Below are 22,309 nucleotides of genomic sequence, written 5' to 3' on the forward strand. Positions count from 1 at the left end.
TAGGGGCCAGGGGACGTGGGACTCTGGGGTTGAGATAACAGGAGGTCAGCTATTCACTCGGGTCACAGACTAGCTGTGTGACCTTGGGCAAGTGACCACCGTCTCTAGGTCTTGATCTAGCATACTGAGCTAAGGGCTAAAGGAGAAAACATCCTAGGAGCCCTCAGCAGTGCAGTGTGTAACGCACAATGATAACTGCTCAAGACACAGCCCCAGATCATCAGTTCTGGAGCTGACGCAATGCTTGTTGGGATCCATCTGAAGTACGAAGTTATTAGATCAAAGCGAGGCCTGAAACTAACCCTCCTTACCGAAGTAGACCGGCATGCCAGAGACAAAGGTGTGGTTTGGTTTGGTTTTGCTTGAGAAAGATCTCATTCTGTAGACTAGCCTGGAACTCAGTGTGTAGAGGAGGCCGGCCTTGAACCTGTAGTATCTCCTGAGTGCCCGTTGAGAGATGCACACTATCACATAAGTAGAAACAGGAAGGTGAGACCTGTGGTTTGGTGATACTGCATGTGCCTAGCATGAACGAGGGGTGGTGTGGGCATGAGGAGAAAAGGAGAAAGGAAACTGAAGACAGAGAGAAGAAGCCTGCGCATCACATGTAGCAAGAATCCCGTGGTTTCGTCTATAAATGAGGGGACGGCGTCAGATGATTTACTCTTAGAATCATTATCAGGAATGTCCAAGAAATACTGACTTGGAATGTGACCCAGCAGCCCCTAAAATAGCTGTCCCTATATTCAACTCGGTAGGGTGGCTCCCGACTTGGCAAACTGAGGCAGGAGGATTGGGGGATTTGAGGCCCAAAGTTTTAATCACAAAATGAAGTACACAGGCACTCTTCTCTATTTGAGGATTATGGAAACCAAGGATCAAAACAGATTAAGAAGTTTGTCTAGGACATTTTAGGGCAATGGGGATAGTCACGCCACAGCAAAACCAAGTCCTTACCCTGGCCCCATCCTCCAGCCCAGGACCTAATCTGTGTGTTCCTCAGCTCTTCTGGGAGATGATACACTGGCCTGATTCTGAGGGCCATTGGGGGCTGTGCACTGGCATGCTAAAACCATTAAAGTCAGACTAAAGGTCCCTTCTCCTCCAGCCCTGCCCCTCCTGTCCTCTTGGGTTAGAGCAGCTGAGAGAGCTGCTGCTGAAGCCTCCGCTGTTGGACCTCAACTCCCAATCACTCTGCAGCTACAGTCCTCCTCTCAGGAGTCCCTGAGGGCCCAGGGACTGTATCACTATTCTTCGTTTTGCAGACAAGGCACCTTGAGATTTGAAGAGGTAAAAGCAGCTTCCTAAGGTCACACAGCTGGTCCGGGAACTGAGCCACAGAAGCACAGGCTTTGGCATTATCTTCCAGCCAGGGACCCAGAAGCCGTCTCTCTCCCTAGATTGCTGTAGGGAAGCAGAAGTGGCTCCTCCATCTGCCACCAGGGTTCCTCCAACTGCAAAAAATACCTCCTCCCCTCTTCCTCCTTCCTGCAACCTAGTCCACACTCTGGGCATCCCAGACCCCAGGCACTTACAGACAATGCTCAGTCCTAGTGGGCAGCAGGGAGGGCGGGGCCTGGGGGGAGGAGCTGGGGTCAGAACTCACGCCCTGGGGAGGAGGCTCCAGAGGGCTGAGCCTCCCCAAGAGAAAGAGTGCTTTGAGAGACTGGAAGGAAAGGAAAAACCTTCTCGGGGTGTTTGACAAGAGGAGAGGAAGGGGGGCAGGGTGGGCGATGCCGATTTGATTCTCTGCTCAACTGTGGCTTTAGCAAGGCCTGGCAGGGAAGCCAAGGAAAGAGGATGTCTGGGGACAAAGACTGAAGGGGGAGGCTGGGGAGAAGGGGGTGGGAGTTTGTGAGACAAGCCCAGTGAGGGAACTTCCAAGACAGACAGGGAAGAAGAGCTGCCCTAGGACAGAGGGCCCTGTGCTCCCGCCCAGAAGTAAGGTGTCTGAGATTTACCTGAGAACATCCTGGCAACAGAAAAGAGGCTAGGGGAGTGGGGGGTAGAGGGGGATCGCCAACATCGAAGGGGCAGGGAGGGGCTCTGAGTGCTGGAGGTGACCTCTAAGGATCACCAAGCCATGGTCTGAAACCAGTGGCCTGTGAAGTGCTGGTCAATCATTGACCAGCCTGGGGGGCACAAAAGGGGTGTGTGTGTGTGTGTGTGTGTGTGTGTGTGTGTGTGTGTGAACACAAGCTCCTCCCTTCTGCTTACCTCACCAGCCAGCCCTCAGGTCAGAGCCTTGAAAACAAACAGAGAAAGGGAGGAGACAGTCTGGTCCACAGTCCGAGGTCCATGCCGCTATCTAGGGCCTACTATAGAGCCTTGAGACTGGGGTGCAGCTTTCAAGGAAAGTGTCTGTGTGGATTAGTTAGTTGGAAGGAGTCCCCCAGGTAGGCACAAGGCCTGTCTAGTGCAAAGGAGAATAATTCAGAAGCTTCTAATAGGAAAAATATTTCTTCCTAAAGATGGCCTTTTGTAGCTGGGAGTTGAAGGCACCAGGCAAAGACATGTGGATCTCTGTGAGTTGTCCTGGAACTCTGTAGACCAGGCTGGCCTTGAACTCAGAGCCACCCACCAGCCTCTGCCTCCTAGGTACTGAGATTAAAGGTGTGTGTGATATTACAACCAGCAAGATGGCCTTTTCTGAATAGGGCAGTCTAACCACTGGGACGGAACCTTAACCCAGACTTGGCCCCAGTCTCAAGGACAGTGCCTGATTTCTAGCTGGACTGACCCTGGGCCTGCTGGGACTTCCTTAGCCCCCCCCCCCCCCCACACACACACCTACATTCAGGAATGCGGGCCCACGGTCCAGGAATTTCTCTTATCTCTCAAAGCTGCTTTAGAACAAAAATGAAGCCCTGACTGTAAGACGGTGCCTAAAAAAAAAATCAAGCCAGGATTTTATGCACGTATTAGGTGGCATGTAGAACAGCCATCCTGGCCCGTGTATGCAAGGTTGTGTGGGTGCTCGTCTCCCCTCGGGGCAGTTTGCGTGATTTCACCTGCTTCTTTAGCCCATCTAGAGCCCTCCTCAGTCATCTAGCGTGTGGTCTTGAAGGAGGCTTTATTCACAGCTGGAATATGAGGATCTTGCACAGAATCTTCCAGATCCTTCCTCTGTTTCTGTATCTGTGGACTTGGATATGTCATCCAATCTGGTCTTGAGCTCCTGGACTTGCCGGCAACTGTGGCCACATTTGGCTTCTCATTGGTGTTTCAGGATTTGGCATGAAGATGGTGACACCCTTAAACTCCCATGCTTGTCTCCTAAGAGCCCCACGGAGGCATTCCCCTCTCAGGTTCAGGATTCCTTGTTTCATGATCTGTGGGTAGTGTCCCCTACTCCACCCTGCCTTTTAGTTCTTTGAGGACCCAAATTTAGTTCTTTGAGGACCAGAGTGCAGAACACTGGGGTATGAATGGGGCTTTGGAAAGAGAAGGCTAGGAAGTTTCCAGAGCATATGGCAATCCTGAAGTCCTCCTTTGGTGTTCTAGTTTCAGACTGCTGTCTGAACCCCTTGCTGTGGCTTCTCTTTGTTTTTTGTTTGTTTTTTTGTTGTTGTTTTATTATTTTTTATTTTATGTGCATGGATGTTCCACCTGCACCTGCGTCTATGCACCATGCTTGTGCCTGGTATCTATGAACAGGCCAGAGAGGTCCTCAGATATCCTGGGGCTGGAGTTAGAAGTGGTTGTAAGCTGCCGTGTGGGTGCTGGGAGTCGAACCCAGGTCCTCTAGAAGAGTAGCCAGTACTCTTAACCTCTGAGATACCTTTCCAGTTCCTGTGGCTTCTCTTTCTTTGCCCTTTAGGTCCATTCATTTCCCCTTCCTTCAGTTCTGAGGATTGAACCCAGGGCCTCTCACATGGCAGTCAGACACCACCACGGAGCAGTAGCCTCTCTCTATTTTTATCCTGAGAGAGAATCTCATAAAATTACCTAGGGTAGCCTTGCACTCACTCTGGGGCCTGGGCAGACCTTGAATATGTGATTCCCCTGCCTCAGGCTCCGGAGTTGCTGGGATCTGTCTTAAGTTAAAACTGGGGCACAATTTCCTGTATGGGTGAATGTTGGGTGGGAAATGATTAGATGCTGTAATAGCAACCTAGCTGGGAGAGCAGGGGAGGGCAGGGATGGGCAGATATAGATGCCTACTTTGGGATGGCATAGAGAACACCTTTTGAGGGGGTGGGGTGGAAACCTGTCTGACCAAAAAGAAGCAACCTGCGCAACTCCTAGGGGACAGATAGTTGTAGACTGTGGAACAGGAGTGCAAAGGCCTAAGGGCAAGAGTATATTTAGCCTCAGAAAGGTCATGAGGCTGCCTAGGAGACAGGAACGTAGCGTAGATTGAGACGATGACAACCAGAGTCGGGCTTTGAGGTCTCCTGGGTCTGGTGAGGGCTTCAGGCAGTGGGAAGCCCTGGAGCAACCCCACGATCTGATTTCTGCTTCAGAACAACTATTTGGCTAAAGATTGTAGGAGCCAGGAGGCTGGTAATAGGGCCCAGAGGAGCAAAGACAAGGGCTTAGATCTACTGGTGATGGAGGGAAAGTTGCCAGGGTAAAAAGGAATTGAAATCTTGTTTTGTTTGGAGACAAAGTTTCTTTGTGTAGCCCTGGCTGTCCTGGAACTTTCTCTGTAGACCAGGCTGGCCCGGAACTCCCAGAGATCCGCCTTCCTCTGCCTCCTGAGTGCTGGGATTAAAGGCATGTACCACCACTGCCCGACTCAATTTTGTTTTTTAAGATAGTTTCCCTATGTAGCTGTGGCTGGCCTAGAACTCATTATGTAAACTAGATTTGCTTTGAACACACTTTTGCCCTCCTTGAACCCCCACGCCTGGCCAGATAGTCTTGTTAAAGTAACGAACATAATAGCTGCTGTTCTTTCTCGTCCACTTGAGCAATGTACACGCATAGGTGTGCGCATGTGCATTTTGTAGTTTTTACTTAGTGAACTCATTGTGAAGACGGTCTTGCACGTCGGTCCATGCCGCCTATAGCCCATTGCTACAAATCTGTAGTTCACATTCCATTCTCCAGATCACCTCAGTTGATGAAATTCATTGTCTGTTGACAGATATTCAGTCCTCTCTCCCCTCCCCTCCCCTTCTGAGACAGGATCTCACTATGTAGCTCTGGCTGACTGGTCTGGAACCTGCTGTGTAGACTAGGCTGGTCTTGAATTCACAGAGATCTGCCTGCCTCCACCTCCCTCCAGGAGTACCACCACGCCTAGCCTTCCACCTTCCACTTGGGTGGGTATTCGTAGTAGGAGCGGAAACGCTTGGTCAGACAGGGTGTGCATTCCAATCAAATTATTCTACAGAGCAGTCGCACAGCATGCTATTAGCGGAGCAGCACGGTTACCTTAGTGTTTTGTTTGACGCGCCTTCATTCATCTCTCTTCTCTGAGCACCATGCTTTGCTCGACACTGTTTCCACAGCCTTGGGCACTATAAATACGGGTCCTTACTGTGGGTTGTTTCCCAGGGTTTGCTCTAAGAATACAGCCAGCTTGCCTTGAGCCCTCGTCACACTCTACAGTTTTCCTGACTTTCTCCTCCCTAGACTCAGAGCAGAGTCTTTTTGAGGGCAGAGGGCGTGCTGAGGATTGAACACGGGAACCACTGTGTCCTACAGGGATTGGTCCTGGAAACCTGACTGGGGTATGAGGGACCGAGGAAAGGACAGGCACTCAGACACACTACGGAAAAGCTGGGATCAGATGGGCTGTGCTTGCTCTGGTGGTGGTTGTGCACTACAACCACAGGAAGCTCCGTGTGTCTGTTCTGCAGTGCAGGAGAGGCCTCGGTAGGGAGCAGTCCCAGGCTGCAGGCTTCTGCAGTTGCTAGTTTTTGCACACACTGCTCAGTCATTTGTAAACGCTAGTATTTCGACTGGAGAAAGGCTTAGCCATCCTTCTGAGGCTTGTGGAGAGGAAGGGTCTGCCACTTCCCACGGGTCTGAGGCTTTGTTGTGCCGTGTCAACCCTACAGGTTTCCTCAGAACTCCGCCCCCTACACATTCACTGGGCCTCGGGGCTTACTCTGCTGCCATACTGTAGGGCTCAATAAACCCAAACTGAATGAGTTTCAGTCTGTGGCTCACACAGAAAACCAAGGATGAGTTTGAAAGCAGGTTACACTAACAGAAGGCGATATGAAAGGGACTCGAGGCTGAAAACCCGAGAAAGGGGACACCAGGTTACCAAGAAAAATGTCCCAGGGGACAAAACGCTGCCAACAGACAAAAATCCCAAGGAAAGATGACTCAGAGGGTAAAGCTGCCAAGACTGACCAGCTGAGTCAACTGACCTGGGACCTACCTGGTTGAAGAAGGGAAATCCTACACGTTACCCTCTGACCTCAGCATACCATGGGATGTGCACTCATTCCCCCGCCCCCATGCAAATAAAGAAGTATTTTAAAAAATTAAAGAGAAAATAACAACAAAGTAACTCATAGATCTAACTTGCTTTCTTTCATGATTCATAAATAGACTGTCTCCATTCCATAAACAGAGCACAGGCTCACGCTGGTAGTCTTGTAAAAAGGAAACAGGGAAACAGAACAAAAGGGAAAACACCTACTGTAAAGTGGGTACCAGGAAACAGAACAAGAGAAAATGAGCATCAGATCGCTTTTCCTTAGTCCTAGGGTTGAACCCAGGGCCTTGGGCACACTAAGCAAGCGGCTGTGATTCCTTCGTAAGGATCAAAGCAGAGAGTTTTTTACTACGATGACTCAAGCAGACCAGGACCCTCCGTTTTAGTGGCAGCTGGTCTACTTTGGAGTCTATCTGCTTCTCTAAATACTCAGCTTGATGTTGCAGCATTTAGCATGAGTGACTCCATGTTGCCTTGCTCTGGTTTTTCGGAGCCTTATACAGGTGCTCAGTCCAAACAACGACCTTCCACCTGTATAAAGAACACAAGTCTCCACTGGAATTATTTTTTTCTGCCAGCCACATAGGCATAGGTGTTTAGGGTCCTGCAAAAATCTGGGGAACCAAACAAATGTTCACTGAGCTCTGAAATATAAACAGAAATTTTATTTGTTTTGGTTTTTTTCACTCTTGAAATTTTTTTACATCTATTTATTTATTCCGTTGGTATTGGGGCCCCACCTCCCAGCTCCCAAATAAATACATGGAGACTTATTCTTACTCATGAATGCCCAGCCTTAGCTTGGCTTGTTTCTAGACAGCTTTCCTAATTTAAATTATCCATTTCTGTTTAACTACACTTTGCCTCTGGGTTTTTTAACCTTTCTTTTTCTACATATCTTTCTTTCCTTCTTACTGGGAGGCTGGCCCCTTGGTGTCCTCCTCTCTTTCTCCTTTTCCCGCTCCTCTCTTCCCTAGATCTCTCCTCTTATTTATTCTCTCTGCCTGCCAGCCCCCCCTATTCTTTCTCTGCCTAGCTATTGGCCATTCAGCTCTTTATTAGATCAATCAGGTGGTTTAGGTAGGCAAAGTAACACAGCTTCACAGAGCTAAACAAATGCCACATGTCTTTGCATCGTCAAACAAATATTCCACAGCATAAACAAATGCAGCACATCTTAAACTAATATCCCCAGGATTCTGTGTGTGTGGTGAGGGTACCAGTACACCATAGCATGTGCCTTGAGGTCAGAAGGCAATTCGTGGGAGCCGAGTCTCTCCTTCCACCAAGTAGATTCCAAGAATGAAAGTCAAGCATCAGGCTTGGTGGCAAGAGTCCTCACCCACTGAACTATCTTGGTGGCCCTGTCTTTGCTTTTTAAATCTCTGTTTCTAACTTTCATGTGGGCAACCAGTCCTTGTAACCTCTGAGCTAGCTCTCCAGACCCATCTTTGTTTTTTGAGACAGAGTCTTGTTTAGTCCAGGGTTGCCTAGAACTCATGATCCTCCTGCCTCCACCTCCCAAGTGCTGAAATTATAGGCATTGGTCACTGCATGGACTAAACAATAATATTTTATTAAATATATATATAAATATAACAATATTTCAATTATTAAGAGCAATTCAACTATGTTATTAAATTATAATTAAATGTGGAATTTGCCACATTTTGATGTCTTATATAGAATAAGAACCCAGGAGGCAAGAAATGTAGTTCAGTACTAGAGTGACTGCCTAATAGACTCTAAATAGACTCATTTTTTTTTTTTAAAAAAAAGGTCTCATTTAGCCCAGGCTAGCCCTGACCTCTCTATGTATTTGAGGCAGACCTTGAACTTCTAATCCTCCTATCCCTATCCCCCGATTTGGGAATTGTAGGTGTGTGCTACCATACCTAGCCACAAAAAAATAAAGGGAAACTAAGCGTTTTGTTTTTCCTGGCTGTCCTGGAACTCACTCTGCAGACCAGGCATGAGCCACCACTACTGGCTGGAAGCTAAAAGTTTAGTTTACTCAACAGAAGCTTTTCTCTTGTCAGGATTTCATCTTCTTTCATCCTAATGCCCCGTCTTCACCTGGGAACGTCGTAAAAAATACATCCCCAGAATAATAAAGACCACATAAAAAATATATTGTTTAAGGTCTGGCTGTCAGATCCAAAGTCATATTAGAATTTGATTGTGTTCTCCATCAGCTACTGGGGACTACAATGCCTGCTTTTTCATTTTGTTTTTGCTTGTTGGATTTTTTTTTTATTTTGTTGCGTTTTAGAGGGTGTGTGCATGCGTGTTTGTCTTTGTGGTTTTTTATTTGTTTTCTCTCTAAGTAAACCTGGATAGCCTGGAACTCATAGAGATCCACCTGCCTCTGCCCTTTGAATGCTGGGATTTAAGGCGTGTGTGACTACATCTGGCTTGTTTTCTCATTTCAATTTCCCGGAGTGAACTGAGGTGGCACATGCCTATACTCCCAGCATTTAGGAGTCAGAGGCAGGAGGATTCCAATTTGGAAGCCACCCTGGGCTATGCATTGAGACTTTATGTCCCACAAAAAGTAGTAATCTCCCCATCCCTATCAACTGGATGGTCAACTTCAAGGACATTATTTATGTGATATTTAAATGGAAGAAATGTCATTCACAGAACATACAGGATGAATGACGCATTCCCGAGCTGTTTGCTGGGTGAATGAAAGTATTCCCATGATACTTCTTGTGAATTCCACGCCTCATCTTCATCAACTCTAAATCCTACCCTCCAACCTCAGTTCCCTTTCCAGGGTATAAGGGAAAGACCATAAAGGAAAAGAATGGGAGGCGGCGGCAGCAGCATTTGGTTACATAACTTCAAAACTTCAGTGAGATTTGGGTGCTGTTGGTTGGGCAGTGATGGGGGTCATGGAAACAAGCATCCAATTCCCAAGTGTTTGTATCAGAGTATGTGCACACAAGTGCAGTGCCCTCACGGGCCAGAAAAGTCATCAGATCCCCTGGAGCTGGAGTTACAAATGGTGTGAGCTGGCACCTGTGGATGCTGGGACCTGAGCTCCCGTCCTCTGCGAGAGCGGTCCTCATTGTTAACTTCTAAGCCATCATTTATTGTTGTTGTTGTGCATATGTGTGTGCATAATGTATGTGCGCTCAGGCGTGCGCACTACAGCACACATGTGGACGTCAGAGGACAACTTTGTGGAGCTGGCTCTCTGCTCCCACTGTTAGGCGAGTTCTGAGGATCCCACCCAGGTTACCAAGATTGTGACTCAAATACTTTCACTCACTGAGCCAGCCACTTGACTGGCTCATCCAGACACTTTTAAGTTGTTCATTCACTAAAAAAAATAGGAAAAGGTTCTCCAGGTGTCTCACATGAAGACAAAGTCCTACTTTAGTGCCAAAGGTGAACAGGGCAGGAAAGGGATCCATGCCTTACTTACAGGAAAGGGATCCATGACTTACAGGAAAGACATGCCCTGTCCATATTAATGATCACTCTCAGCAAATGGCCTTCAATTGATAACAGGAAAACAAGAAGAAGCAAAAGGATCAATGACATGATATAAACCAGAAAAGGGCAGGAGGCACCAGAGATGTGGACGTTTGAAGTGGAGCTGGAGCAATGGAGTGGAGACCAGCAGGCCAGGTCATGCAGGGGTTGAGGAGTTAGCAAAGAGTTTTAAGAAAGAAAGTGATGGGTCAATTTTGAATTTTAGAAAATGGAGCTGTGATTAGTTTGTTTTTTTTTTTGGTTTTTTTTTTGTTTTGAGGGTTTTGTTTTGTTTCTGTCAGCTTGACATAAGTTAGGGTCATCTGGGAAAAGGGAACCTCAGTTGAGAAAATAAATGCCTCCATCAGATTTTGGCCTGCAGGTAAGCCCATGAGGGACACTCTCTTGATCATTAGCTGATATGGGAGGGGCCATGCCACTGTGGGCGGTGCCAACTTTGGTCAAGTGGTACTGGGTGCTATAAGCAAACCAGAAAGCAGCACTCCTCCGTGGCCTCTACTTCAGTTCTTACCTCCAGGTTCCCACCCTGGCGTCCCTTAATGAAGGGCTGTGACGGGGTTCTGAAGGACAAGCCCTTTCCTTCCCAAGTTGCTTTTAGTCATGGTCTTTATCACAGTAATAGGAATGCCTACTGAAGGGGTCCAAAGTAGGGTCAGGGACGCCTATTAAAGAAGTTCTGCAGCTACTTTAACGGTAGTTTCTTTTTCTTTTTTTTTTTTTTTTCTTTTTTTGACTTTTCGAGACAGGGTTTCTCTGTGGTTTTGGAGCCTGTCTTGGAACTAGCTCTCGTAGACCAGGCTGGTCTCGAACTCACAGAGATCCACCTGCCTCTGCCTCCCGAGTGCTGGGATTAAAGGCGTGCGCCACCACCGCCCAGCAACGGTAGTTTCTTTAATTAAGATGATGGCACAAGAAATGGAGGTGGAGACCCCAGAACATTTGAAAACTGGAATCTAAGAGGGCTGGTAACAGAAGGGACCCGCTTGAAACAAAGAGACCGTGGAGACAGAAGTGAGAAAAATAACTAATTTGCTCCCAAATACACACCACCCCTTCCCCCTCGAATGCTGCGTTAAGAGTAGACCGCAGGTTAGAGGCGGGGATCTCCGCCCACTGAAATCCGGGAATTTTCATTTAAAGTGGGCGGTCGTCAACGAAGGGTGCAACGGTGAAGAAGGTACTTCCGGTTGTTACGGAAGTGGGGCTTCGCACACTCCCAAGCTCCTCCCTCGGTGGCCCGGCAGAGTGACAGGATGGCCGAGCAAACGGCGCGGCTGCTGCTGCTAAGTGCGGCAGTGGGGCTTGCATGGGGCTCCCAGGGCGATCGCGAGCCGGTATACCGCGACTGCGTGCTCCAGTGCGAGGAACGGAACTGTTCGGGGGACGCACTGAAGCACTTCCGCTCCCTCCAGCCAATCTACATGAGCCTAGCTGGTAAGCCCCACCCTCCACGGGTAAGCCCCGCCCATTGACTGTAGCCCCGCCTATTGTGCCCTACTCTGAAATCTCAGAATCAGTTTCCCCATGGGTTCTCTCACGAATATTAAGGTGTGGAACCTCCTGAGAGAGAGTGAGTGAGTGAGTGAGTGAGTGAGTGAGTGAATGAGTGTGTGTGTGTGTGTAGGGGGGAGTCTCATCACCCTGTCTGAGCTTCCCAGAGGCTTCTTTATATTTATTCAAACCACTACTTGTTAAACATGGCATGCAAGACCTGAAATAACACAGGCTGCAGACCAGGAGCCTGTTCTTCCGGGTTTATAGCCTCTCCTTCCCCGAAGGCGGTGAATAGGATCCTCCACAAAGACACAGTGGTTTGAACCCTAATAGACCCATACATTAGGCACTATATGCAATTGGAACAGGAAGGAATGGAGTCCGCTTCAAGGGGTGGAGGCAGGGATCACCGTGAAACAATTTAAAGAGGAGAGAATGGATGTGAACCAACATATTGGGCACCCACACTTGACAGGCGTCCCGGCAGGTCAGTTGACTTTCGCCAGAACCCATTCAGATAGTGCCCCAATCTATTTTACAGGTGGGAACACTCAGACAGATTAAGTCCCTTGCCCAGGGTCACACCGTCTATAAAGTGGTAAAGCAGAATTTCCAGTTCTGACCTGTTTGACCAACAGCTCATCTTCACTGCTACCCTTTCCATTCCAGAAAGAGGGAACAGAGAGCTTGGAGGCTCTGAGCAGATCTGGGTACACGAGGCAGCTTGCTTTACGCAGAGAACAGGGAGCCCGGTGTACAGAGTAGTGGCAATAGGGGAGTCAAGGCAGCTTGGAACCCAAGGAGTCCAGGGTGAAGGGTCTGAGCTGTATTTTCACAGGAGGTGGGAAGGCACCAAGGGCTCCTCCCTGGATTCAGAATGGAGAAGTATAAACCTAGGTCCCCATAGAGGGGTCTGTCCAATTCCAAGAGCTCCATCTTGGGTAAAAGGGGAAGAAACTATTTGCTTTGCTACCACTGCTAAAATTCTCCGCCCCCTCCTTCTCCTTGTGTCTACACTGCCCTTTCTTCTCTGTCCAAATGGGAAGTAAGATTTTGGGGATTTCCTCTGGCTCTCTCCAGCCTTCAGGTCCTCTTGGCCTCCATCCATGTGTGGGCTGCACCAGGCTGCCTATGCCTCCCTAAGCTACGACAGCGCTAGCTCTTTCTGTCTGTTTCAGGCTGGACGTGTCAAGATGACTGCAAGTATGAGTGTATGTGGTTCACTGTTGGCCTCTACCTTCAGGAGGGTCACAGAGTGCCCCAGTTCCATGGCAAGGTGAGTTAGAGAGGCAGGAAAGGTATGTAGCGATGGCCTTCAGCCCCCAAGTGGCCCCTGCTGTCTCAGAAGTCTGAGGTGGGGAATCGCAGGGAGGGAGGGATAGACAGGTATTCGTGCCCAGAAGGCTCTTGCTTTTCCCAGTGGTGCCTGCCAGTGTGCTCTGCTCCTGAATTTGGAGTCATAATGCCAGTGTCTCAAGTCAAGTGTGATGGCTCACACCTTTAATACCAGAACTTGGTAGGCAGAGGCAGATGGATCTCTAGAGTTTGAGGCCCGCCTGGTCTATGTAGACTGCCAAGGCTACATATAGGGTCATAGTTAGATCCTCTCTTCAAAACAACAAACACAAACTAGAAGATCTCTGTCCCCTCACAGTAGTGCTGAGCTTCTCGTGGCTGACTGGGATAGCCCTTGACCCCGACTAAGGTGTTTTTCCCATAGCGTCTCCAGTAGGAGTCGAGATCATCAGAAACACCCCTTAGATTGGCCAGCTTCTCGGTGCCTTTTGACCCAGTGTTATCTCATTTTGGCCCGTGGGCCGGAATTACTCATCACAGTTTAGCACAAAGCAATCAGGCACTTGGGGGACAATGTAAAGTAGCCGAGGAGGGATGGGACCTAGATCTGTATGGTTTCTCCTGGCCTGTCTGCTGTCCCCAGAATCAGGCTCCCAGTGCAGTGCCTGCTGGCCAGGATAAGAGTCCAGTCTTAGCCAGGGACTTCTGGAGAGATTCTCCTTGACTGGAGAGAATGTAAGGCTTTGGAACCAGCTGGAGAGCTAGCTGGTGATGAGCTGTCAGGGAAAGGCTGGCCGGGCCAGCGAGAGGCTGCCTCCCCTCCCCTCAGGCCTCCTCCCTATGCTCCTTTTGCAGTGGCCCTTCTCCCGGTTCCTGTTCATCCAAGAGCCAGCTTCCGCTGTGGCCTCGCTGCTCAATGGCCTAGCCAGCCTGGTGATGCTGTGCCGCTACCGCGCCTCTGTGCCAGCCTCCTCCCCCATGTACCATACCTGCATGGCCTTCGCTTGGGTAGGTAGCCTGGCAGGACTCTGCACACCCTGTTCTGAGCCGAGGATCCCTTCCATCCCCACTGATGGGCTTCTAGAGACGAGCATCTCTCTTTTACAGGGCTAATGTGTGTGGTAGTCAGGCACAGCGGATATGGAAGGTGCTATACCTTCATTGTTACCAGGCCGGTCTTCTTGGCAAGGAGGGAAGTCGCACATTGTTGCCCTAAGTGAGGAAACTACAAAAAGATCCAATTGGGCGGTTTGCTAACATAGATGGGAAGTGAATCATAGGGATCATGCTAGAACTTTTGGTCTTTTCAAGACCGCTCTGGAAGATTGATGTGTCTTTTGTTCTGGCCCAGACGTCTTATCAGTGCTCAGCCTGACCCTGGGTTCTGGTGGGTCCACCTGAATAGGAAAAAGTTCTCAGCCTCATCAGTGTGGCTGGTCTGAGGAACTAGAATCCAGGGCCTGGGATCACTGGAGAAATGTGGACATGGGTACAGAGGAGCACTGGGTGACAGTAAGAAGCCGCAATGGGTATCTTGGGGGCAGAGCTTCTCTGACGGACCTGAGGGGAAAGAAATCCTCACCCACCCACCTTCCTGCCGTAGGAGCCTCCATTTGTGCCCACTGGACACCTGTTGCATGCTAAGCACTTACTGGGTGCTGGAGGCCCCAAACATGTAAACACACACAGGTCCTTGCCCTCTTGTACTGGTCTCACATCACACAATCGATGTCAAAGTACAGCCTCGAAGAAACACAGAAGAGGGGAGGAGCTTTAGGGCGTGTGGTGGGGCTGGGCCCCCACAGGGCAACAAGGGAAGGCTTCCCAGGATATGAGACAGATGCAAGGATTGGAGGTGTCTGCATAAACATGAGGAGAGCAGGGGAGTCTTCTAGACAGAGGACAGAAGGAGTAAAGACAGCAAAGGGTCAGGGGCAGCTGCAGGCTAGAAAAGCCAGGAGTCCCAGGGCAGGACAAGGAGAGAAGGTAGCTCCTGGATCTGGTGGCTGGAAGACTCTGGCCACAGCTGATGGCACAGGTGTGCTGAGATGCACAGGCTGAGTTGGACACGGGAGGGGATGGACAAGGAAGGAGGCAGTAGATCCACGGTAATTATAACTACTAAGGGCTATGGGACAACAGTGAAAGAAAGGGAGAGAAGGGACGGAAGAAAGAGTTTGTGACAGTTGGGCAGAGTGACCGTGCCTGTAATCCCAGAAGCAGAAGGACTTTGAGTTCAATGTCACCATAGGCTGCATATTTGAGACCCTATCTTATTTTTGTTTTCTTGAAAGACATAGTGGTCTTTATTCCTAGCACTCAGGAGGCAGAGGCAGGTGAATCTCTGAGTTCGAGGTCAGCCTGGTCTACAGCGTGAGTTCCAGGACAGCCAGGGCTACATAGAGAAACCCTGTCTTGAAAAATCAAAAACAAAACAAAGCAGCTTTTTTAAAATTTGGAAACTGAAGTTACAGCTGGATGCAGCATGAGTCCAAGGCTAGCCTGGGCTACATAGTCAGCTCTGGGACAGCGAGCGCTATGGAGGAAAGCCATGTGCTTGTGGTGCTGGGCTTGACCAGCGTTTCCTTGTGGGATCCTTGTCATATACCTGTGCTTGAGTAAGACTCAGGCACACAGGGCTTGGCCTCAGATAACAGCTAAGAAGTCAGCAAGTAGAGAAGACAGGGCTAGCTTCTGGCACTGCACTGCTGGGCGGCAGGGTCCGCTGGAATAAACACACATCCTCCGGTAGGGGACAGATGCCAAGGTTGTGGGGACCCCTTCTTGCCTTTATGGGGTCTCCAGGGACACAGGGTCTGCTCTGGTGAGATGGTTTAGATTTTGCTTTGCTGAGACATGGTCTCACTGTGTAACCCAGGATGGCTGTCAGTGTTCGCCCTCCCGGTGAGCGGCTGGGTGTTGCTGTGGTAGGCAGGCACCACTGCACTTATTCTGGTCTGGATTTCACACTTGCCACTGCGCCTTGTGTTTCTCCCCAGAGGGCGTGGCGACGGACTTTGTCCTGGGCCGGGGCTTCTGGAACAAGTGTGGCCCTCATTTGTGCTGGGGTGTGGATGGCAGGGCCCTTTGCCAGCTCCAGTCCTGTCATGGGCCAGGGGTGTCTATTCTCCGATAACCCTGGCCCTCAGTGGAGTCCCTGAAACTTCAGCACGGGAAAGCATCCCCTGCCTTGCTATTTTGACCCAGGTGCAGCCTGGGCAGGTACCTGGAAGGGCTGGGGAACCCGCCTGAGTTGTGTATGCTGTAGCCCTTTGACTTCCTGGAGTATGGGGCCTGGCGCTCTGCCAAAGCTAGGAGACCGAACCAATTTCCCACACCTTTGTCCAGCAGAAAGATCCTCACATGCAGAGGGAGATGAAACGGCAGGGACTGATTTTGACATCTCTGTTGAGAAAGCGACAGGAGATGGGCTGGAGCTGTACAGGAGGGTGGCCAGAGCTCAGGAAGGACTTCCCAGCTGTGACAAAGGCCTTGAAGCAGACAACGTTCAGAAATGAAAAAAAAAACTTAAATATTTATTTGTTTGTTTGTGTGCATGCAATGCACGTGCTACGGCTTGATGTGGAGGTCAGACAGTAACTCAGGAGAACTGATACCCTCCTACTGTATAGGTCCTGGGATTTGAACTCGGGTCATCAAGCTTGGCACAGGTGCCTTCATCTAAACCATCTCGCCAGCCCAGGAATCCTTCTTTGATGATGGGAAAGAGCCCCGCCTCCCCTCAGAGTGAACCCGAGGCAGTCTTGTCCTTCTGGACTGTGGCCCCAGGGAGGGGACAGGGTGGCAGCAGACATCATATTTAACATTCTGCTTCCCCCACTTCTGAGACACCAAGCTATTTAAAGATCCACTTGTCCCCACCGTGATGGTGTCAATGACAGCTCCGAGCACTGGGGCTTAACACTGGGGTCAAATTCCTGACAGATCTGGCTCTCTGGCATCCAACCAGTGTCATGGCTGATATTTTTGTCTGTTTTTTTTATTTGCCAGCAGACTTGAAACAGCCTCCTGTCCCCCTCCCGCAGCCTTCCTGTCCCTTCATTCCTGCCACTACTGCCACCCTGGCCCTCCCATCCTCAGTGTTTACAGGAAATTCTCACCTACCCTGCTGGTCCCGCCCACCACACTGCAACCAAGGAGTGCAGAGCAGTTGTGCATGGGGCCTGCCCATCCCCTCCCTGCCCATCTGTCCTCTACTCCTGTCTGACGACAAGCTCTGAAGAGAAACAGCACCTGCTGGGACCGCACTCATGGGACAGTGGGACTGCACTCATGGGATGGTGGCTTGGGAACACGAAGAGGGACTTTTCCCATAGCTCCATTTGACCTTGAACTTGATGGCTCTTGAGAAAAGAGAAGTTGGAGGTCAAATGAAGGGAAGTGGTGGGGTGAGCTTGGGGGACCTGATGAGGGAAATCAAGGTTCATAGAACACCTGTGTACCAAGCAGTGGCCGTAAAAACTATGTGTAGTGGGAAACAGAGACAGTTTGCACAGGGACACACAGGAAATGCTGCCTGAGACCAGAGCTTAAAGCCTCTCTGTTTGCCTCCTGCGTTCTTAATGACACTGCCTTGAGTCTTGAGTCTAAGGAAAGGATCCGAAAGACCCCACCCTTCATGGGACACTCCTTAAGAGAGGGACGTCCCCAGGGTGCAGAGTCCAGGCTTCAAATAGGACTCAGTAAGTTGTTGACCCCTGGGAGGCAAGGGATGAAGAACCTAGCCGCCCCCACCTGTGTGTGGGGCTAAGGCCTAGCCCAGTGCACCTCCACCCTCTTCTTCCAGTGTTCCAACTGCCACTTAGATCAACCCTCTTGTCACCTCCCCTTTCCTGCTGTGGGTGACAAAGAAGGCCTGGCTGGCTGCCAGCGCCTGTTGCCTTCCCCTCCTCCCTAAGATGTCCCTGCACCTGGCATGCTGGGCCTTGGGCCTGGGTCCTGTCTCCAGGCCGGGGTCCCTCCTCTCCCCACACTGACCCAGCTCACCACAGGCCTTGTGATGGAGGACATGAGGGCCATTCAGACCATTCCCCACTTGAGGAGGGGGCCTTTATATATGCTCTGAACTTTGAGGGTCACAGCCTGTGTCCCAAGTCAGGTTTGGCCACTCATCCTTCATAAGCCAACCTCAAAAGCCAGATGAGTAGTGGAAAACAGAAAAAGGAGTTCTTTTCAGTGTGACCACGTTGGTAAGTCCATTTATTAAGGATGAGTGACCTAACCTGGTTTGGGACATGGGCTGTGACCTCCCCTCTCGGGTTCCATAGCAGGCTGAGGCACAGCCAGGCGCCCACGGTAAAGCCGCCTCTCAAGTCTGAGGAAAGGGCTAGCAGAGGAGGCCTACCCACCATGAGGCACACCTCAGAGCCTTGTCAAGGCTGCAGAGGACATTCCTCAGGTAGCCCTTTCTAAGTAGAAGGCATTGTGTGGGACTGGCTGGAGAGAGAGCCAGGCTTCGCAGTGGGCTGGGGGCAGAGGGCTCCCAGGCCAGAGCCCAGCATCAGGAGTACCTTGCCTGCCTGACTCCACCCTGCCCTCAACTCCTAGTAGCATGTGCCCCTCCTTGCAGGACCCTACAGGCTGGCTTCCTGACTTGCTCCTGTGGCCCCTGACTGACCATTTGTTATGGTCCCCAAGTGGGCAGCTCCTCCAGGCCTGTCCGGCAGGCATCTCTGTCCACCTTCCCGAGTATGGCAGCCCAGGTCCTGCTTTTCACTTTGTGACTAGGGGCCACAGATTTCTGTCTCCTCCATAGCCCGCCCTTCTCTCAGTAACCTGGGCCTCTGCTATGGACTTAGGCCTCGAAGAAAGTGCCAGCCGCAACTCCCACAGGATGGTGTGTGTGCAAGTCCCAGGCTCTGCTGTTCCAGGAAGAGGGCCCCCAGCATTCCCCTGGGCCATTCCACTGCAGCCTCCTCAGCCCTGCCCCTTCTCTTCCCAACCCTCCGGAGCAGGGACTGGCCCAGCGGGTTAGGCTGGCCCAGCCAGGAGGAAGCTGGGCTAAGTTGGCCACAGTCTTCCTCAGAGGCTGGCTCCAGTGGGATCTGCTTCCTCTCCCTCCCAGGATTGCTGCTGCTCCAGACACACCCCAAGCTAGCTCAAGCCCCCCACCTACCCACCCACCCACCCACCTCATTCCCGCCCCCAGAAGCTGAGGTCACAGTCTCCCCTGGGCTGGGGTGGGGTTGTCATCACCTGGCTGTGGGGGAGGAGGCAGGGCCCTGGGGGCTGTTGTCTTAGAGATTGGGTAATTTGGGAACTTGACTCTGCCAGGACTGGTTGCTGAGCCAGGCTAGAACCTGTGGACTGTAGCTCCTTTGGCCTGGGGGGTTTGGGTGGCAGTTTACAGTTTCTGGGAAATCCTGTGGGGACCGGCTAGGCGGGAGTGAGGCCTGGGTTTGTTCAGAGGGCTTGAGGCACAGGATGTACTCTTTCCCCCAGCAGAGCTCCACAGGTCTCCTTCACCTTGGGCAGCATGCTGACTGACCTCTCCTTCCTCAGGTGTCCCTCAATGCTTGGTTCTGGTCCACAGTCTTCCATACCAGGGACACTGACCTCACAGAGGTGAGCTCCTCCCAGCCCCTGCATGGTACAGTCCCAGGGGAGCCCCGGAGAGGGCAGAGCAGGCTCCTTAGAGTGAAGACAGCTCCATCTGCAGAGCCTGCTAGCCCAGGGCAGCCTGTGGAGTCTTACTTACCTGGATCATGCCAGGAGAGTTTTGTCATTGATTTCCTGATCTCTAAGGCCACTGAGCCTGGGAGAGATGAAGTCGTTTTCCCTGGGTCACCCAGCTAATGTGATCAGGACTGGAGTTCATGTCTATCACACCCCAAATGGCATTTTGAATTCCATAGTGTGCCTTCATAGTGAGGCCCTTCTCAAAGCCATGAATGTCTCACTGCTGGGCCATGTAGAACGTTTTATAATGTGGACACAGAAAAGCAGCCATAGGCAGAGGGGATACAAGACGGGGCTCCTGCAGATTGCAAGCCTAGACCCTGTCCCTCACTGCCTCATCCCTGGGGCTCTTCTGTGGGCCTGCCCTGTGCTGTGTTCCGCTCCCTCACCTGGCCCTCCTGGCTCTCCCTACCCGCAGAAGATGGACTACTTCTGCGCCTCGGCTGTCATCCTGTACTCTGTTTACCTGTGCTGTGTCAGGTGAGCCCTGGGGGCTGTGGGCAGAGAGGGAACTGTCCAGAGCTTCTTCCTTAGCCTTCTCACGTTTCTGCAGGGATGTCTTAGGTGGGGGTGCCAGGGACAGAAGGGATTTGGCTTCTCCTTGTGGCCCTTGGTTTCTGGGAAACCGTTGGTTCGGTGGGGGCAGGGAAGGACAGTGGCTTCAGCAAGCCCTCACCCCTTTGGGCGAGGGGGTAGTTGAAGGAACACGGCTCTGGGGATAGCCAGCCAGCCACTGTCTGAGTTGCTCTGGGTGGTGGGACAGGACCGTGGGACTACAGCACCCGTCAGTGGCCAGTGCCTTCGGCGCCCTGCTGCTGCTGCTCCTGTCAGCGCACATCTCTTACCTGAGCCTCGTCCGCTTCGACTACGGCTACAACATGATGGCCAATGTGGCCATAGGTGAGGCCCCTTGCAGAGCTGTGGGTGGGCAAGAGGTGGCTCCTTGGGGGATGTTCTGGAGAGACTCTTGAGGGCAGGGAGGAGTTGAGATGGGAGGCTGGTGGTGGGTGGAGTCGGGGCGAGGCAGCTAGAGTCAAAGAGGTCGGCCAGTGAGTGGACCTCTTGTGTCCCTGGCCCCCAGGCCTGGTGAACCTGACCTGGTGGCTGGCCTGGTGCCTACGGAACCGCCGGCGCCTGCCGCACACGCGCAGGTGTGTGGTGGTGGTGGTGCTGCTGCAGGCGCTGTCCCTGCTGGAGCTGCTCGACTTCCCGCCCCTCTTCTGGGTCCTGGACGCCCACGCCATCTGGCACATCAGCACGATCCCTCTCCACATCCTCTTTTTCAGGTGAGTGCCACCCCCTGCCTCGGGGTTTCCTCCTCTGCACCCTAGGGCAGACTGGGGCTCCCTGTGCCCACTCAGCCTTCCCACTTGCCTGCTGTCACTCCACTGTCTGGGGGGTTCTTAGAGCTGGGTGGTTCTTAGACCTCAGTGGGGTCATCTCCACACCCACAGGTTTCTGCAAGATGACAGCCTGTACCTGCTGAAGGAATATGAAGCCAAGTTCAAGCTAGACTAAAGATGCTCGAAAAGGACACACCTGCCTCGCTCCTGCTTCTCTTCCCTTCTCCCCCTTGAGATGACTGTTTTCTCCTTTTAGATTCTTGAACTTGAACATGTGGGGTATGGGCTTGGAATCATAGAGCCACCCGCCCCTTGCTAGCTTTCACAGCCAGGGCCTCCTCGCATCTGGGACAGGAAGTAGGCAGCCCAGCTGTGCCTGGGGCTGAACTGGGAACAGGTGTTGAGGTCTCCAGAGAGAAGTGCTGCTTCTGTCTCTTCAGCCCACTCCCTTCTCTACATCGCACACCCTGATAGTACCACCCCACGTAGGGCCACTTACCCCTAAGTGCCACACCTACAGGCTTTTGGGGTACATTGGGGTCTCTTTTTGTCAGGGAGCCACTAGGTGGCACTGGAGGCCTGCTCTTCGGCTGCCCAGGTTTCTTCCTGAGTCTGAGGAACTGAGCTGCGGGGGGGCTGGTACCAAGGAGGGGCTTTCACCCTGTCTCTTGAACCAGCCACCCTTTCCTTCAGAGCCAAGACCCCCGGGGACTCAGGATTAGAACCCTGGCTTCCGTTCTGGTTGGGAGTGGGCACATTCACACATAGAGGGATGTGGACCAAGCTAGGCGCAGAGATAGTCAAGGAGCTGAGTTTGGCAGCACTGGGGCATCGTGGGCCTGTGTAGAGCGTGGCTGTGTGCTCAGGAGGCAGGTGGGCGAGGGTGGCTTGGGAAGGTATGTCTGAGGTGAACATGAACGTGCTACACTCGTAGGAGGCGGGAGTGGAATGGGGGAACCAAGCCATCACCAGCAGCCATTTGAGTCCAAGTCTCCCTAAGACCCCAAGTCCTGCCAGCTGCTAGTATGTGCACATGACCTGTTGGGTGCAGTGCGTGTGGATGCCACCCAGGACCCCTTTGCCCTCCACTTCCACTCCAAATCAGAGCTCCCACCCCCCACTGCATGTCTTGAGAGCACCCTGCAGAACTAGCCCCTGGAGGGCAGAGCGAGGAAGGGACAAAGTGTCCCCCCTTGGCTCCTCTCCCTTGGCATGGTGTGCCTCCCACTCCATGCTGGAGCCCCTGGTCACAGCCTGGACTTTGGGGGCATCAGGCAAAGGGGAAAGAGGGTGTGGAGCTTGTGTCTGTATGGGGTCTCTGCCCTCCATAGGGGAGCTTGCTCTCCCAGGTTAAGCCCAGGGCAAGCAGGGCCCATACAGCCTGCATCCTGAACCAGTCCATCAGGAAGACAGTCTGTGACTGGGCCCTGCCTCTATCCCCTGCCCTCTCATTGTGGGGAGGGTCGCTGAGCCAGGGCTCCAGCTCAGGTACTCGAACAGTCTTATCAGGATTTTTTGATACTAAGAACAATTTTAAGGCCAGAGACAATAAAGGACGTGTGTAATAAACCAA

At 51.7% G+C, this 22,309-nt stretch overlaps 1 protein-coding gene across 1 annotated transcript; it reads left to right on the forward strand.

Moving 5' to 3' along the window:
* The first annotated feature begins 11,080 nt into the window (after positions 1–11,080).
* LOC121456581 (post-GPI attachment to proteins factor 3-like) lies at positions 11,081–22,309 on the forward strand. Its single transcript, XM_041664867.1, has 8 exons — positions 11,081–11,338; positions 12,577–12,674; positions 13,550–13,702; positions 19,217–19,279; positions 19,812–19,873; positions 20,157–20,293; positions 20,475–20,679; positions 20,848–22,309. Exons 1-8 carry the CDS (start codon positions 11,158–11,160, stop codon positions 20,909–20,911), a joined length of 963 nt encoding a protein of 320 aa, XP_041520801.1. The 5' UTR covers positions 11,081–11,157; the 3' UTR covers positions 20,912–22,309.

This window comes from Microtus oregoni, unplaced genomic scaffold, assembly GCF_018167655.1.
Source record: "Microtus oregoni isolate MIOR12 unplaced genomic scaffold, Mior012 000015F_ref0000493, whole genome shotgun sequence".
NCBI lineage: Eukaryota > Metazoa > Chordata > Mammalia > Rodentia > Cricetidae > Microtus > Microtus oregoni.

Excerpts from the sequence above, each read along its gene's own strand:
- LOC121456581 (XM_041664867.1), top strand. The coding sequence starts at position 11,158 with ATGGCCGAGCAAACGGCGCGGCTGCTGCTGCTAAGTGCGGCAGTGGGG. Across the intron at positions 12,675-13,549 it reads TGCCCCAGTTCCATGGCAAG|TGGCCCTTCTCCCGGTTCCT; the intron begins GTGAGTTAGAGA and ends CTCCTTTTGCAG. Across the intron at positions 13,703-19,216 it reads CCTGCATGGCCTTCGCTTGG|GTGTCCCTCAATGCTTGGTT; the intron begins GTAGGTAGCCTG and ends CTCCTTCCTCAG.